This window comes from Pyrus communis, chromosome 4 (genome assembly GCF_041283825.1).
Source record: "Pyrus communis isolate YQ-2024b chromosome 4, ASM4128382v1, whole genome shotgun sequence".
In the NCBI taxonomy this organism is placed as follows: domain Eukaryota; kingdom Viridiplantae; phylum Streptophyta; class Magnoliopsida; order Rosales; family Rosaceae; genus Pyrus; species Pyrus communis.
This window is the reverse complement of record NC_142568.1, coordinates 3469276-3482113: the sequence shown is the minus strand read 5'-3', so window position 1 is coordinate 3482113 and position 12838 is coordinate 3469276. Positions and strand designations below refer to the sequence as shown.

The window sequence follows — 12838 nt, the reverse complement described above, 5'->3', positions numbered from 1 at the left end:
TGGTACTATTTACATACAAAGGAGAATATTACATAAACGATTTGATACATAGTCATAAACTCGCACGAAATCTACAAACAATCACATTGAGATACATAAGCTTAATATGTGCTTACCCCTATTTGACTTCGAACTCTCCTGCATATTTTACAAAAATTACAGATTAAATTAAATTAAATAAATAAAAAATTCAACAAAATTCAACCGCAAATTTCATCTAGATAATTATCAAAATCGAAAAAAAAGAAAAAAAGAAAAAAAAAAGAAGACTGAAAAGGTAGAAGGAAAGAATTGGGATAAGAGTCAAATACTAATAAATAAATAAACAATTTCTCTAAACCAAACCGAACAGGGGCAAAATAGTCAGTACCGGTATAGATTAAATTTTTAGTTTTTGGAGTGTTTGGCGCACTGCTTCTCCATCATCCTCGTCGCCACCTATCTAGGGTTTTCACTTTTCAGACCCCTTTCTGGGATTTTCCGGGGGATTTCCGAGCTCGTCAAAATGGCATCCCGATTCATCGATGTCGCAGCCTCTTCTCCTTCCTCTTCGTTTTCTTCTAGGGTTCCGAACTGCAACCAACTCTCCTGCTTCTTCAGTTCTATGCCGTCCAAATCCCCAAGGTACCTTCATCGTCATCCTTCCAACGCTTCTTCTTTCTCACTCCCTCGGAGCCGCATAGACTGCTCTCTAAGATCCGCCATCGAAGATACCAATGGTGCATGCCACGGCAAAGGCGAAATCGAGCATTCGATTTTGACGGCTTTGTCGCCGTTGGACGGCCGTTATTGGGGTAAAGTCAAGGAATTGGCTCCTTTTATGAGCGAATATGGCCTTATCTACTACAGAGTTTTCGTTGAGGTACTTGGTTTAATTTGCTACCGAGTTTTCGTAATTTTTGTTGCGTTTTCTTTATTTGAATTTGAATTTGAATTTGATGAAGGTGTTATTGTTTTTCTTAATTTCAGATCAAATGGCTGTTGAAACTTTCACAAATCCCTGAGGTCACAGAGGTGCCCAGTTTCAGTGGAGATGCTCGATCTTACTTGCAAGGAATCATCGATGGATTTAGCGTCGATGATGCAGCGGAAATAAAGAAAATTGAGAAAATTACTAATCATGATGTGAAAGCAGTTGAGTATTTTTTGAAACAGAAATGCAGTTCGCATCCAGAGATAGCTAAGGTGAATCCCTTTTTCGAGTTATTAAATTCCGAAACAAGCTTGAAGCTGCTCCTTTATATTTGATACCGTTCCGTTGATAGCTTCCTTTCATATGTTTGAGAATCGTGTAATGTTTTGTTATTGTAGGTGCTTGAGTTTTTCCATTTTGCTTGCACATCTGAGGACATCAACAATCTTGCTCATGGGTTGATGTTAAAAGATGCTATCAACAATGTTATGTTTCCTGTCATGGATGAGCTGGTTGAGGCAATATGTGACATGTCAAAGGATAATGCTTCCGTTCCCATGCTTTCTCGCACGCATGGTCAGACTGCGTCACCCACCACTTTGGGGAAGGAAATGGCAATTTTCGCTGTCAGGTTAAGCATACAAAGGCGCAGAATTTCTCAGGTTGAAATCATGGGGAAGTTTGCTGGTGCAGTAGGAAATTACAATGCTCATCTTGTTGCATATCCTGATGTTGATTGGCCTCAGATTGCTGAAGAGTTTGTAACATCTCTTGGAGTGAGTTTTAATCCTTACGTTACTCAGATCGAGACTCATGACTATATGTCAAAAATTTTCAATGCCCTCAACCGTTTCAATAATATATTGATTGACTTTGATAGTGATATATGGCGCTACATATCTTTGGGTTACTTCAAGCAGACAACCAAGGCTGGTGAAATTGGGTCGTCAACAATGCCTCACAAAGTGAACCCTATTGATTTTGAAAATAGTGAAGGTAATCTTGGTTTTGCTGGTGGAAGTCTTTCCTACCTGAGTGAGAAGTTGCCTAAATCACGTTTGCAGCGTGACTTGACCGATTCTACTGTTCTGAGGAACATGGGTGTCGGATTAGGTCACTCTTTTCTTGCTTACAGAAGCACACTGCAGGGAATAGCAAAGCTACAGGTTAATGAAGCTCGCATGAGTGAAGAGTTGAACCAGTCTTGGGAGGTGCTTGCGGAAGCAGTACAAACTGTTATGCGAAGATATAGTGTTCCTGAGCCTTATGAGAAGCTGAAGGAACTAACAAGAGGAAGAACAGTTACCAGAGAAAGTATAAGAGAGTTCATCAAAGGTTTGGAATTACCTGAAGAACCAAAGTCCATTTTATCAAAGCTGACACCGCATAGCTATGTTGGAGCAGCTGTTAAACTGGCCAGGACGGTGGATATGGCTGTTAGATACACCAGAAATAACACCAATGATAACACTCTGGGTGTGAAGATGGTGTCTAGTAAATCTTCTGGTGAATCTGAGCTTGTCAGTTTGATGGCGTTGTCACCATTGGATGGTCGTTATTGGGGTAAAGTCAAGGACTTGGCTCCATACATGAGTGAGTATGGTTTGATCTATTTCCGTGTTGTAGTTGAGATCAAATGGTTGCTATGGCTTTCACAAATCCCTCAAGTTACAGAGGTACCTACCTTTAGTGAAAATGCTCAGTTGTATTTGCTAGAAATAATTGATGGATTTAGTAATAACGATGCATTAGAAATAAAGAAGATTGAGAGAGTGACAAACCATGACGTGAAGGCGGTGGAGTACTATTTGAAACAGAGATGCCAACCACATCCAGAAATAGCCAAGGTACTTGAATTTGTTCATTTTGCTTGTACATCTGAGGACATCAACAACCTCGCACATGCATTGATGCTGAAAGGAGCCATGAATGATGTCATATATCCGGTCATGGATGATTTGATTGAGGCAATATGCAACATGGCTAAAGACAATGCTCATATTTCTATGCTATCTCGTACTCACGGACAGCCTGCTTCACCCACAACTTTGGGAAAGGAAATGGCAAATTTTGCTGTCAGATTAAGAAGAGAAAGGCAAGAGATTTCTAGGGTGGACATAATGGGGAAATTTGCTGGGGCTGTTGGAAATTACAATGCTCATCTTGTCGCCTATCCTGATGTTGATTGGCCTCAGATTGCTGAAGAGTTTGTAACATCTCTTGGATTGAGCTTTAATCCGTATGTCACGCAGATTGAACCTCACGACTACATGGCAGAACTCTTTCATGCAATTTGCCAGTTCAATACCATATTGATCGACTTTGATAGAGATGTATGGGACTACATATCTTTGGGTTATTTCAAGCAAATAACTAAGGCCGGTGAGATTGGGTCATCAACGATGCCTCAAAAGGTAAACCCTATTGATTTTGAAAACAGTGAAGGTAATCTCGGCGTGGCTAATGGGAATCTTTGTCATCTGAGCATGAAGTTACCTATTTCACGTTGGCAGCGTGACTTAACTGATTCAACTGTTTTGAGGAACATGGGTTTGGGATTGGGACATTCTCTTCTTGCCTACAAAAGCACTCTTCAGGGAATATCAAAGCTTCAGGTCAACGAAGGTTGCATATCTGAGGACTTGAACCTTACTTGGGAAGTTCTTGCTGAACCAATACAGACGGTTATGCGAAGATACGGAGTTCCTGAGCCCTACGAGAAGTTGAAGGAACTAACCAGAGGAAGAGCTGTTACCAAGGAGAGGATAGTAGATTTTATACAAGGCCTGGAATTACCTAATGAAGCCAAGACCAATCTACTAAAGTTAACGCCGCATAGTTATGTTGGAGCAGCTGTTGAATTGGCGAGGACTGTTGATGTAGTCACGTAGCCATGGATTCAATGGAAGGCGCGGGCAAAGGTGTTATGAGCCAACAATTGATATGGTAGCGGAATGTTGTTTTCTTTTCTTCTTTTCCGACTTCTTTGTACTCCTGGATCCTACATTTTTATGTAATTCAGGCGTTTTCGTTAGCGAGGGCTGCGACGCACCCTCCAACCACATTTTGTAACTGTCACATTGTGAGACCGCAGACAAACATGCGTTCGATTTTGATTCAACATTTTATTCACGTCGGCGAAAACACAGTAGAATTATTGTATACGGAAACTGTAACATTTAGCAATGACAATAGCAAAACAACTTGTTTACTCTCTACATTATGGAGTAGCCTGGACCGCCACCTCCTTCCGGTGTAGTCCAGTTAATGTTTTGCTTCGGGTCTTTGATATCGCATGCCTGTAAAACACATCAAACCAAAATCAGTACATCTTCAGTGTAAGCGAATGAGTGCAAGAAGACGTTGTAAGGCAACGAAAAGAAATGACTGCTTTCATTTATTCGTTTTTGTTCAAGCAAAGCAAATATTTGGCTGAAGAATCGATACAAAATGCCAGGTTTTGTTCTTCAGCATACAAGCGGGCAGTTGCAACCCTGAGGTTAAAAAGATGACTAACAAAGTTTGTAGGTTACCAGTGCATCCTCAAAACTTCGAAAAAAGATAAAAGAAGGTCGGTTGATGTAAGAGCGTGTTGGAAGCAACCATTGCATGTGAAAGCATCCTACTATGTATGGTTCCCAACTTACGACTTCCAGAATGACACGAGTGTGGGATAAAGAGAGGCGTAAATTTGATTTGCAGACCAAAACCTCTCCCGAAAGATTAATTGTACGAAGTGCAAGACAAACTAGTAAAGGTGTATGAGATATGCCGGAATAAGAATTCAATAAAACTAAATGTTGGCCGGGACATAAACTATTAAAATCTCTTTCTTAACTGTAGTAGGAACTTTTCCGGCCTTACGTTTGCATAATGTGGATGCTTATATGTTGAAAATATGGCATACATAAAAGGTAGGTCTTACTACCCCTTCAAATTACCTTGCAATGTAGGCAATTCTGAGCATTGATCTGCAACTTCGGCTGACCCTCTTCATCAGGGACATACCTACAGTTTAAAACTTGAGATGAATAAGAGAATCCTTTTACAGATATGACCAATCAAACACAAGCAATAATAGAATGGACGTTACTCGTATACACGTGCAGGACAATATCGTGACTCAGGGCCAGCATACTCTGGCAAATTTACAAGTTCAGGAATCTTGGGGTCTCTCAACCGAAGGTGAGGTGGTTGGTCATGTTCATGATTTGTGTTGCTCCTATACAAGTAAACAAAGATAAATTCATAACTTACTACAAAATAGGACAAGAGCAAGCAGGAAAGTACCAATATCAGTCTGAGTTGCTAGTTCTTTGACAGCTAAAGAAAAATTTAAGAAGTACAAAAGCATCGAGGCATACCCAAACACACAAACCACATATACAAAGAGATAAAAATCCTTAATAAACTAGATTCCGGAAAAGAATAAAAGGAAATAGGAGCTTTTGTTGCACACTGAAACATCCAGTAGAAAACCTCCATGGTCACTAGATGACACTCACACTATAACGAAGCCGTATTCATTTTTCTGGTGAAATGCAATACATTAAAACGCTCAACCATAATTGTGAGAATAGTTTGTTAATCTATATTAGTGGTCTTCAAATACACAATGCCTGACAGTTAGAAGCTACATACAAGTGGCAATATTCCGCCTCTACTTGATTTAGTCCACTAAAGTGATTTTTTTACATTATGACAACGGAATGACAATGATTATCCCTCAACTCCTACCTATTAGTAGTCAGCTACACGTATCCTTTCTCTTTTTGGGTATTAGTGAAGCACAAAAGGAAAAAATCTTAATTTTTTCTTAATTCACTGCCGAAACTCAAGGATAGAACAAAGAATTCCTTTTAACCTAGGCTCTCGGCCTAGCACATCTCCGCTTCTCAAGTCTTTAACTGCCAACTTGAACCACATTGAGGTTAAACCTAAATTTCATCACATACTAAGAGTGGGAAATTGGGGCACCTTTGTACCAGAGGTTGGCCATACCAAACTATTTCTGTTAAAGTAGGATAACTCCCTCAACCTACTGCGGAGCGGAACCATGTTGGGAAAGAACAAAACATAACTGTCCAAAATGATCTATGCTAGAAGCATGCAACTCCAATAGAAGCTTAGCTTACGACATGAAAAAGGGGATGTGAGAGGGCTCTCTTTTGGAGCAAATATCCTCTGGACTCTTTTAACAGTTCCGTGCAAGTCCCCATTGTTCTTTACTTCATTCACAAAGAAGTGAGATTTCATTTTAAACATTGATGTGCCCTGAGTTCTAAAACTCTGAAAAACCTCCATTCCATGCCATTATAAATATCTTTAATTTCGGAGCCTGGTGAAGTAGGTTATGAAAACCTGATTGTATAACATATGTTGGCAAGGTGGTACCTTTGAAACCTGTAACACTCCAATCTTTAACCAAAAGAAACATGAATACAAGAAAGTTGGTGATTAAAAACCTGTGTAAGGAGGTTAGAATATCGAAAGATAAAACCCCATCTGGCTTTGGATATTGAATTGGAGAGTGGAACTGTGCAACCTGCAAATATTTGAATCACTTAGTACCAAACTGTAGTGTGCTGACTATTTGAGTCAGTATTTTGAGTTCATAGTTTTCAGAATAATGTCTCACATTTGTTGCTTCATGGTCTGGTTTTCCATGCTTCAGTGTCCAGGGAGATCTTCCCTTCATTATGTAACTGATAGGCAGAAAATACTGGCGACTAAGGTTTGAACATTGAATAGTATGAGAAAACACTAATCAGTCAAAGTAAAAAGAAGCAATATGATCTCACTGTTCTAGAGCACTTAAGGCCAGGCCAGGAATAAGTCCATATTCGAATGCCTACAATAATACACAAAGGTCAGTGACCAAAAACTATAATAAATTTCCAAGTACAAAGCTTAAAGTAAGAAGCATCAGACAAATCCAGCCACATAAAACAAATTTTGCCTTTTTTCAACTTACTCCAAGAAATGAAAACCAAGGAAAAAATGAGTCAAAACTTTGCATGGATCAGGGTAATTATACAATCAATCTGAACGAGATGGAGGGCAGTAGAGTAACAGTAATCTGAGCTGACCCATAAGTATAGGGCTCAAAAAGGAGGTAGTTGATCCCCCAATGATTACAATAAAAAGCTATCACTGTAGAACTGTAGGGCAAAAATAGGGAGTAGATAAACTCTGAAACCATAAACAAAGGAGAAAGAAAAGGAATTTTATACTAACTGGTCGGAAGTTCCGAGCTCTGTACAGTTCTTCCCATATCCAAGAATTCCTTAAAGCATCCCAATATTTTTCCATGCTTAAGCCTTCATGAAGTAGACTGAATGTAGCTTCTGCAGCTAGCATGCCTGTAGTAATATAACTAATAAGTTAGATATCTTCATGAACTTAAAAGCAATTTAGAAGTACAGGCACTTATGTAACGCATAAAAAAATTCTGAATTTTCGAATTCATAATACTAATACGTGCTTCACCATGAAAAATATGTACTATGAGCTGGACCATTTGGCCACTTGACTTTCCAACAGAAACAATCAACCGTAAATAGGTATAACGTGACTTAACAAATATAATCTACCAGCATTTGTTGTAACACTTAAAATTTTGAGCAAGCTGAATTATTTTCACATAATTAGACATACTGAATAGAAGTAAGATAAAACATAAATCAGATGAACTATTTGGTGAATGATACCTGATTTCATTGCAGTATGAGTTCCTTTTATTTTGGGTACATTTAAAAAGCCAGCTGAACATCCAATAAGTGCTCCTCCAGGGAAAACTGGATACGGGATAGACTGAAATTTAACTATCATCATATTTGTATTTGTATAACATGTATAACAGAAAGAAAAAAAAATGATATATACATAGTTACGAACACATCTATATAATTATAAATACGCAGAGAGGAAGCGGAGAGAGTACTGTTCTGTTATAATATAGCAGACATGTCGCAAGACTATAAATCTGGCACCATACGTTAGGCAAACACCCATCTTATCAATGCTTCAGAGTGATAGTCTGACCACATATGCCAAACTGTAAATCTAAACCATTGATCAGGTAAACTTTTGCCTGAATGTGTGGTCCCTATACACTGTCTGGCAACATAAGCACCTATGTCGCTAGAATGTCTGGCAATAGGGCATCGCGCTATATATTCAAAAGTTGAGAAACCAAGGAGAAGAAGGATTACAAATTGTCTACTTCTGCTTGTAGTGTGCTTTAACTACATCTTACATGAAATTACTATGATTGACAAAATGAGATCCAACTATGCGAAACTCTGTTCTTAAAGCCTCCTACCTTAACTGTTCAGTAAACATTTCATTCAGTGGTGACAGCATACTTATGGGGATAATTTTGAATATTTACAATTGTTGTCCTTGGATATCCAATTTAAAAAGATACATGATGCAGCCATGTGGAGAAAATTCAGAGTGATAGCATTCCATTGAGCTTCTTTCTTGATGTATTGTACACATATTATGTAAAACAGAAATTACCAATTTACCTGAAAACCACCCTCATTCAAGGTGCGAGCCCCATATTGAAGAACAGTCCCACCTTCCAGCAGTGTTTTGATTGCAGGATGATGTTTGAATTTCTATCAGGAATGAAAAAAAAATCAATAAATGTGAGCCTAGGACTAGGACCGAATATTTTTTTTCAGGTCAGATAAGTGACAAAGAACTTGGAAGTATTGTATTCACTAAACAGTCAACAAAAAAATAATGGAAGTTTAAACTCCGTGCATCACTTCTCCAATCGCATGTTCGCAACAAACATTTAGAAACATTAAAATTTTGAGTACCCAAAAATGGTGCAAAACCCTTGATCAATTAAGAGAGATGCACTTTATCCAAAGGCAACGGATGCATTTAGATCATTCAGAAGAACCAGTGATTTAATTACCTGGAATTCTTCATAAGGGTTCAAGAAAGGGTTATGATAATTCAAAGCAACCACAAAGCCAATAGAAATCTGAAAAGTTAAGCAAGAAACCCATTAATATTGCACTCCCTATATCAGAAGTATCACCTTGTTTTACTGAGTATGAAAGAGAATATATTAACAACGTTATAAAATAGACAATTATTCATCAAAAATTTGGCTACCTGTCTATCTTTCATGTGGTATAAAAATGAACCCCCGTATGTCTTTGGATCCAGGGGCCAACCCAGAGTGTGCAACACAGCACCGGGCTCATGCTTTCCTTCATCAATTTCCCAAACCTGAGAACATAAAGGTAGTGGGAAAACAGCTACAAATCAGAATAGTATGTATATCAAGAAATTTCTCTTCTTTTAGTTAAAACTTACGAAAATAATAAGAACAAAATAAAATTAAAAAATCCGCGAAATCAATTAATCCCAATAACAAATAATGGATGAAAAGTCTCTCTGAAACAGCCATAATAATACAATATCTAAAGTATGACTAATTTATTTGCTTTAAACAGTAAGCTACCTCTTTAATTCCCAAGGCATAGGTCTGATGTTGCAAATTCCCCTTCTCTTTCAAGTTGTACTTTTTCATTATTTGCTGTTATAGAAACAGATAGATATTCGAATTACATGTGAATTACAAGGACTGAAAGTTTAGAATCAATGGGAACCTATTGGAGGTAAAGGAAATATTTTTGGAAACCTCTGATAATGATCCTCGACACCCTTCAGCTAGAAGTGTTACTCGCCCTGCATATTGGATATAATTAGTCCATGTAAGCAATACCAGTTCATAGAAAATTCTAAAACAAGTGGATAACTCTTTGTTCTCTTCTTGGAATTATAAAGTGACAGTTCTAACAGGACATGACACCGTATGGAGGCAAAACCTAAAGATAGTAACCCAGAAAGATCAATGACCATGACTCGTTCAGATAAAGATCTCCAACAATAGAGCATAAAGCATCGATATAATGATTGATTGAACAGCACAAACCAACCATGAATCAAGCACAAGTAAGCTGGAGAAGTTGAAACAGAAAGAAGAAACTCTTTTGTAATTTCTGTTCGAATGAACCATTACAATAATCATCCCCTTAAGGTTAAGTATAGTATTTATAGCTCATTATAAACTAACTCATCTAACTAACCTCACTGATTAGACAGATAAATGCACTTGATTTAGCTAACTTAAATAAAATACCTACTCTGCATCACCTTAGGTAAAGCTGATGTGGCACATCTGTCATCTACTAAACATTGTGCCTAGTTACTTTACAATCTTGAAAACGGGCAATACCAAATTCTAGTAAGAGCACATGTGCTACATATGCCCAGAGTGGGGCTTTTCCAACTTCAAATATTTGTTGACCACACTCACATGTGCATGCACGCATGAGGACAAGTGAGAGAGAGAGAGAGAGAGAGAGAGAGAGAGAGAGAGAGAGAGAGAGAGAGAGGTGCCTTTCAATTCTATGCCACGCTGGAAATTTTCCTTCTTTGAACCATCTTTGGCAATTCCCATATCATTAGTTCCAATGCCAACAACCGTGTCGTTTGTATCATATAATATCTGACAAATTTGATAACTTGTAATACCAGTATTTAATATACAGTACATTGAGCAACAGCAGGAAAAAAGTTAACAGGAATACCTCACTAGCAGCAAAGCCAGGATATATTTCTACTCCCAAATCTTCTGCCTTCACTCCCATCCATCGTACCAACTCACTTAAACTGCATCACAAGGTCCACAGTAAAGAGTTTGTTTAACTGTAATTATACATGAATTAAATGACAGTGAAGAGAAATATTGACAAAAACAAAAGGGAGCTTCGTGAAAAGGTTGCAAATCTTGAAGTCGAACGAAGATTTCATTTCTACCACAAAAACCACACAGGAACAACAGGGACAACAAGGACAAGAAAGCTCACTATAAGATACGAATTAAAATGTTACCTAAAATTTAATCTTAGACTTTTGGTGTCTTTTTATTTCTCCCTTTTTGTTGAGGTCTCATGATACTACAGCTTCTTAAGTTCCACTAGCTCCAATTGACCGAAAAGAAAAAAAAATTCCACTAGCTCCAGATGAGCTGTTGAACAGAACCAGATTGACAAGGGAAAAATAAAGGCTCGTCAACATTGTATGAGAGCTGATAGGGTTATCAGAGAAATACCCAAAAGAATTTCTAGACAAATTTCATGCCAAAGTCACAAATTAACTGCTAGTTTCTTGATAACTTCCAGCACAACTAAAGAGAAGAACAATAAACATAACGGTGCAAAATGCATGGCAGCCCATAGCACAATTTTCAAGTACCTTATAACATAGTTTCCCCTATTATCAAAAGGAGATGGCAGTGAAAGTGCACGATCCTTTGTAAGAAGCCAAAACTTGTCAGAAGTAACAGGTACAGTGATTGGTGACTGCAAACAAAGTTGGCAAAAAATATACCTTAAAATAAAAGGGAAGAAAATGTAAGTAAGTTACAAATTATTTCTCAAACAAGTAATACATTCCACATTAGCAGATAAAGCCCTGATATCCCTCGTACTTATATCAAGGAAAAAGAATGAGTGCATGTAGGCAACAAATGCCACATCCATTTGTTCAAAATATGACTGTAAAAACGCAAACTCTATCAAAATCAAATTTTACAATCATAAAACTTTTTCTCCGTAGAAACTTCTTGGAAGCCCAATTATTCAGCTAACCACAAACAAGTATTAGACTGTTCAAAAGGATTAGACTGTTCAAAACAAGATGGGGTAAGCATTAGGCAACATGAGCAACAACGTTGATATACAATGCAACAATCTTATCACCTTCCAATTGTATGAGTTATTTGCAGATATAAAAAATTTAGTGACCCAAAGCAATCGGCATCCATTGAAAGTAAAGATTTCAATAGCTTAGCAAAAAACAAAAGAAACAAGGGTATAGGGTTCAAGTAAATTTGTAGCCTTCAGGGGAAGCAGAAACCGAAGGGAAGGTGGGAGGAGGCAGATAAGTACCTCTTCATCTTTCCATTGTGGGAGAAGTTCATTCAGTGCCCGGGGCTCAAAAACATTACCAGAAATAATGTGAGCACCTATACGAAATCACAAAAATGACAAAATGATCAAACATAATAAGAAACTGCAAAAGTCCAATTCAATAGTACAAAAGCCAAGCAAAGATCAATCTTGGCATTTCAGATTACAAGGATATATATGTATATACACACACATATATTTATGTATAATTTTCCACTTATCCCACAAAGTAACTTAATCTGGTGACTAGAAAGATTGAAGCTTCTTTTGATAAGTAGTATCAAGTGATTATACACATACCAACTTCAGCTCCTTTCTCCACAACACACACTGACAAATCAACATCCTTCTCGCGGCACAACTGCTTCATCCTTATCGCCGCCGATAGACCGGCAGGTCCAGCCCCAACAATGACAACATCATATTGAATAGACTCTCTGTCCGGTTCACTGCACAAACTCCTGGTCTGAGACCCCAAAGTCCCATTTGCCGGACCATTTACCCAATTTTGGCAATACCCAGATGAGACTTCCGGCCGGGAACCAATCTGGGATCGTAAAGAAGCAAAATTTCGACCCAGAAGCTGAACGTAGAGATAGCCGCCATTTGGTATATGGGTTGTTTTTGGCGAAGAGGAAACTGGGTTAGATGGACTGGGAGAGATTGAAGATAGAAATGAGGATGAGCAGCTTGGTTTCCTGAAAGATTTGGATTTTGTTATGAGCCTGATCATGATGAGAGATGAAACAGGAAAATCTGAGCACTGCAGCAAATGGAGGGGTGGTAATGGTTTCGTTTTGATCACTGCCTAATTTAACAAAAATTTAAAGAAAGTCTCTGGGAGATGTAAGAAGACGTCACGGATTCAACTATTATTTTGCAAAGATATATACGAGCAAGACTGAAAAAAAAAAAAAAAAAA

At 38.0% G+C, this 12838-nt stretch overlaps 3 protein-coding genes across 3 annotated transcripts in view; 1 reads left to right on the top strand and 2 right to left on the bottom strand.

Moving 5' to 3' along the window:
- Positions 1-10333, bottom strand: part of PTB3 (polypyrimidine tract-binding protein 3) — a 75153-nt gene extending 64820 nt beyond the window's left edge. Inside the window, exon 1 of the mRNA XM_088692348.1 lies at positions 10323-10333. The gene's annotated coding sequence lies outside the window, so the exon portion shown is untranslated. The remainder of the gene's footprint in view (positions 1-10322) is intronic.
- Positions 351-4034, top strand: LOC137723381 (uncharacterized). The gene is made up of 3 exons (XM_068462572.2): positions 351-862; positions 970-1185; positions 1312-4034. The coding sequence occupies exons 1-3, from the start codon at positions 506-508 to the stop codon at positions 3802-3804; spliced, it is 3066 nt and encodes a 1021-aa protein (XP_068318673.2). The 5' UTR covers positions 351-505; the 3' UTR covers positions 3805-4034.
- ETFQO (electron-transfer flavoprotein:ubiquinone oxidoreductase) lies at positions 4019-12777 on the bottom strand. Its single transcript, XM_068462574.2, has 18 exons — positions 12217-12777; positions 11896-11972; positions 11201-11307; positions 10534-10615; positions 10343-10451; positions 9582-9628; positions 9402-9476; positions 9050-9166; positions 8847-8915; positions 8446-8538; positions 7624-7726; positions 7151-7275; positions 6715-6764; positions 6552-6618; positions 6379-6458; positions 5007-5135; positions 4855-4921; positions 4019-4212 (listed from the first exon to the last, which is right to left on the bottom strand). The coding sequence occupies exons 1-18, from the start codon at positions 12647-12649 to the stop codon at positions 4129-4131; spliced, it is 1914 nt and encodes a 637-aa protein (XP_068318675.2). The 5' UTR covers positions 12650-12777; the 3' UTR covers positions 4019-4128.
- Positions 12778-12838: the final 61 nt, after the last annotated feature.

Coding starts and splice junctions, on each gene's coding strand:
- LOC137723381 (XM_068462572.2), top strand. CDS start 506: ATGGCATCCCGATTCATCGATGTCGCAGCCTCTTCTCCTTCCTCTTCG. Junction 863..969: donor ACTACAGAGTTTTCGTTGAG/GTACTTGGTTTA, acceptor TCTTAATTTCAG/ATCAAATGGCTGTTGAAACT. Junction 1,186..1,311: donor CGCATCCAGAGATAGCTAAG/GTGAATCCCTTT, acceptor TTGTTATTGTAG/GTGCTTGAGTTTTTCCATTT.
- ETFQO (XM_068462574.2), bottom strand. CDS start 12,649: ATGATCAGGCTCATAACAAAATCCAAATCTTTCAGGAAACCAAGCTGC. Junction 11,308..11,895: donor CACAATGGAAAGATGAAGAG/GTACTTATCTGC, acceptor CTTTGTTTGCAG/TCACCAATCACTGTACCTGT. Junction 6,619..6,714: donor GCCTTAAGTGCTCTAGAACA/GTGAGATCATAT, acceptor TCTGCCTATCAG/TTACATAATGAAGGGAAGAT.